This window comes from Buceros rhinoceros, unplaced genomic scaffold (assembly GCF_000710305.1).
Source record: "Buceros rhinoceros silvestris isolate BGI_N320 unplaced genomic scaffold, ASM71030v1 scaffold231, whole genome shotgun sequence".
NCBI classification, from domain to species: Eukaryota; Metazoa; Chordata; class Aves; order Bucerotiformes; family Bucerotidae; genus Buceros; species Buceros rhinoceros.
The window spans coordinates 98100-102320 of record NW_010394595.1 but is presented as its reverse complement, the minus strand read 5'-3'; the positions used below and the strand labels follow the sequence as shown (position 1 = coordinate 102320).

General features: G+C 42.2%; 1 protein-coding gene across 1 annotated transcript in view; it reads left to right on the top strand.

The window, feature by feature from the left end:
• The first annotated feature begins 306 nt into the window (after positions 1-306).
• Positions 307-4221, top strand: part of LDB3 (LIM domain binding 3) — a 55964-nt gene continuing 52049 nt past the window's right edge. Inside the window, exons 1-2 of the mRNA XM_010145251.1 lie at positions 307-343; positions 444-558. Of these exons, the coding sequence (XP_010143553.1) occupies positions 466-558 (93 nt within the window). The 5' untranslated portion in view covers positions 307-343; positions 444-465. The remainder of the gene's footprint in view (positions 344-443; positions 559-4221) is intronic.

The window sequence follows — 4221 nt, the reverse complement described above, 5'->3', positions numbered from 1 at the left end:
AAAAATGTGTTCCGAAGCAGAAGTTACAAATGGCTATAAGGTTGATAACAGGTTAGTAAAGAAATGTGGGTTTTGAGATTTTAGCATGGGATTTCGTTTGCTTGTTTTATTACAAAATGTATTTTGTCCGTAAAGTAACTAACTGAGCCATGAAGAGGGGCTTGAAAAGCCTAGAAAGATCTGTCCCCTTCCCTGGGGGCTATATTAGACTTCTGAGTCATGAAGTCTTTGCATAGTAGGTGTCTGGTTACAAACCTTTTATGGGCCCTGCTCAGCTGGGATATCAGCATCTGCATTAGAGCTTCCATCTATTCTTAGGTGATACCAGAGCACGACTGAACAGGCAAGGCAGATAGAGAATTGCTTTTGTGATATAAACCCCTTCCCTTTTCTCATTCTTTTCTTCACGCTCTCTCTGTCTACCCTGTCTTTCTGTTCTGCAGTGCCTTGTGCAAGAGGTACCCAATGGCTTACAGCGTGACTCTGAATGGACCTGGACCGTGGGGGTTCCGACTGCAGGGGGGCAAGGACTTCAACATGCCCTTGACCATCTCCAGAGTAAGTGAGAAAAAAACCCTTAATTTGGCTTGATTAGGCTGGAAAATAGTAGTGTACTGGTCATATGTATATTGTGACCTGGCCTAGTGACATAGAAGATCTTTGCAGCTAGGTCTGACTAAAGAGAATATAATGTGGACTTTATATATACCAGTTCAGGGTACAGCTCTGCACTGGTGATGCCTCAGGAAGATAGTTCTGGTTAGTATACTTTTAAGAATGGTGTTACTGTCACTTTTAAATAAACTTCCAGTTTTGTTTTGTACAGTGTTGTCTCTTTTTCTGCTGATGGGGGCCTCACTGGTGCTGCCTATTTGGGGAATAGAACAACTATGAATGGGAATATAAAATTATAATTCTAGAAAAGAAACATCTAACTGCTTGTAAATACGTGAAGTCTGTGTTAAAACTGGACAAGGATAGGGATATGTGTCCCCTCTTTTGGGGGGGAGCACTAATTCGATGAAAATTAGACATGTCAAGCAGCAGACTCAATAGTGCTTAAAATATGGTCTTAAATTATGCAGAAGGCTTCCATTTGCAGCTGACAAAGAGCGTGCAATTTAATAATTAATTACCTGGTCTATCTGTCGATTACAGGTCAGTCCATTTCTTTCCTAGGTGTCTTTTTTTTTTTATTTCCCTAAAAGCCATATTTTAAGGTGTTGCAGTGGAGTGGACTACCTGAATTAGCTCAATTTCTTTAAAAGTTTTTAACACTGGATGGTTTTCAGGAAATTCGTGTTCCCCTTACCTACCTTTCCCTTATCAGATGAGTAGCTCTGTGTTACTTTGGACTTGGGAACTCTGCTTTCTACTACCTCTTACAGCTCCCTCTTTTCCCCCCTTTTCTTCTTTATGACAGTCTCAAATCTGTTCTAGAATGTCCAGATCTTTTTAGAGATGACTTGGTTCCTCCACTAATCACCTGCAGAAGGCTTGTTTTGCAGTGCAATGACAAGAGGTTACTTACATAACAGTGTTTAAAAGGCATATCAGAAAGATTTAATCAGACAAACAAATAGAATGCAAACAAAAGGTCTGCTCCACTGCAGAAAAGCCACCTACACTCCTTTTGAAACTGTGGTTTTCCACAATGAATAAATAGTCTATGAAGTTGTGGGTACTGAATTGATACCCCTGCAACAGTCATCATTCTAAGTCACCAGCGAGTGTCTGAAATCTTAATTACGCTGTTTCATATTCATCCTGTAAAGCTCTGTATTATTTGATTTCCCTTGTTCTCATGCACAGTATTTCTTCCTCTGAAGTCAGAGCCACAATACCAGTAACACTAAATCCTATGATGCTGAGAGGAACTTTTGCATGACCCCTTTTGCAGAAGCGGTGTGGTAATTGCAAAGAAGGCTGTTCTATCAACGTTATTAAACAAAAAAGCAACAAAATCAAACTTGCTTCATAAATTTTTACTAATTTCACTGTGTTAAATAGTTTTGGTATATCCCACCCAAGGTAAGTACGAGAGGTGCCAGCATACTTCTGTAGACAGTTTTATAACCCTTTCCAGCCTGCACTGTATGGTGTTACTTTTTTAAAGTAATTCAGCCATACCTAGAGGTTGTCTGTCAGTCAAGGGCTGTGGCACCTGCACTTTATATGAGACAACCAGAAATGAGAAACCAGTGGTTTCCCAAGGAACCCATTATCTCAAGATGATAATCTCTCAAAGTTCACGCACTGTGCCTGAGGGCTGTAGGATTCTCACAGGGCTTTGGAGAGCATGTGATGAGCGGGGATGCAGCTGCAATGGTGAGATTCCCAGAAGTGCAGAGAAATTGCCTCTTCCCACAGCTGGCTGCATTGCCAACAGGAGAAGCTGTTAAATGTTTTGAAATCTTTCCCAGTGAGGCACAGTTTTTAGCTGGGAGCATTGCTTTGGGATGGGATTGGATTTTGTCACTTGCCTTAGTGGGTGGGAAAAGCAAGCATGTATAAATGAACGTAACGTCTTTCAGGGGGAGCTGGAGAAGCAATGTCTGCTGCTTGTGGTATTTTTTTTAATTGGAACAGTGTAATACATGGCTTTTGATATTCTTAAGTCTGTTTTTTCTTTAGCATCTCCAAACAGATCAGCAGTTTGCAGTCATAAGTGAGTTGAGCTTACCACAGGGGAAAAGGAAAGCTGTACTTACATTCTCAGGACATTTTTGGGGTGGAGTGAGGAAGGGAAGATAACTGTGAGGACAGTCCCCTTTCAGGGGGAGCTGGAGAAGCAATGTCTGCTGCTTGTGGTATTTTTTTTAATTGGAACAGTGTAATACATGGCTTTTGATATTCTTAAGTCTGTTTTTTCTTTAGCATCTCCAAACAGATCAGATATTTTCCTTAATCAGCAGTTTGCAGTCATAAGTGAGTTGAGCTTACCACAGGGGAAAAGGAAAGCTGTACTTACATTCTCAGGACATTTTTGGGGTGGAGTGAGGAAGGGAAGATAACTGTGAGGACAGTCCCCTTCTTGGGAAGGGTACACAGCTCTCACTGTTGCCATTGGATGCTGTACATTTATCTATGGACTGCTTTTGATCCACAGCTGCCCTGAGATGGAGTGAGACTTTCTATATACAAGATGAGTCCTAAACCACAAACATTTCAACTTAAAGGGCCTTTAATTGCTTTTAAGATGTTCCATGGCTTTTTTACCTTTGTGTGCGTAGTATCCCTCTGTGCAGGCAGATAGGGTGATGTGCACGTTGTGTTCTAACTGCCCCCAAAAATAAGACTGTGGGTGGGCCACAGAGAGCAAAAAGATGAATCTTTTATTATGCAGTCTTTGTGCTCTTCTGTTGTGCTGAGAGAGTCTTCTGAGCTCCTGAGAAAGGTGACAGCATAGTCTGCCACACTGTGATCATTCTTACCATCTTTAGTCTTATGCCTGCGTGTTTCCAAGGACCTTCCTGAAGCGGAGAGCTGGTATTGTACCAGTAAGAAGCTAGCTCGCACCTAGACAGAAAGTGGACAACCTGGAGTTAGAACAAGAGCTGTGGCTTAGCTGTCTGTTGACCCGCACTGACCATAGAATTCCCACTCAGCTTCCACATCACCTGAGAAGCAGGGGAGAAAACCTGAAGGCCTTTGAAGCCTACTGACAAAAGCACAAGGTTGTGGCATTGCTGATACTTCTGTTCAGAAAAATGCTCTTAAAACAGTCAGCAAGGAAAGGAATTACTCAGAACACAACAGCCCAGTTCTAAACCACCCTTTAAAATGCTCTTCGAGACCTGCTGTGTTTTCTTACCTTCAGGTAGGCCCAGGTGATCAGCTCACTGCAGGATAGTCAGCAGCATAAGGCACAGGAGTCACAGTCAGTCAGCTGGGTGACAGGTGAAGATGTGTTCCCCTAAAATGGATTGTTCTGCTTATCTGTTCTTTATCTAAAAATAAGTGCCTGACTAATGTAGGGGGGTGGGGACAGGAAAAGAGGAGTCTAAAACAAGTGGAAGAGTTAAGGTCACTCTGCAGCTTTCACACCCCCTTAACAATGGCATTAGAAAGTAATCTGGGAAGATTTAGAAAATATTTTTCCAGTCTCCACCCTGCAGACCATCCAACCCTCTAGCACAGATTCTGTCATGAGATGTCATGGGCAGGTAGCAGACAGAGGAAACCAGTATTGGCAGACGCTTGATAAAGCTGAGCATCTGT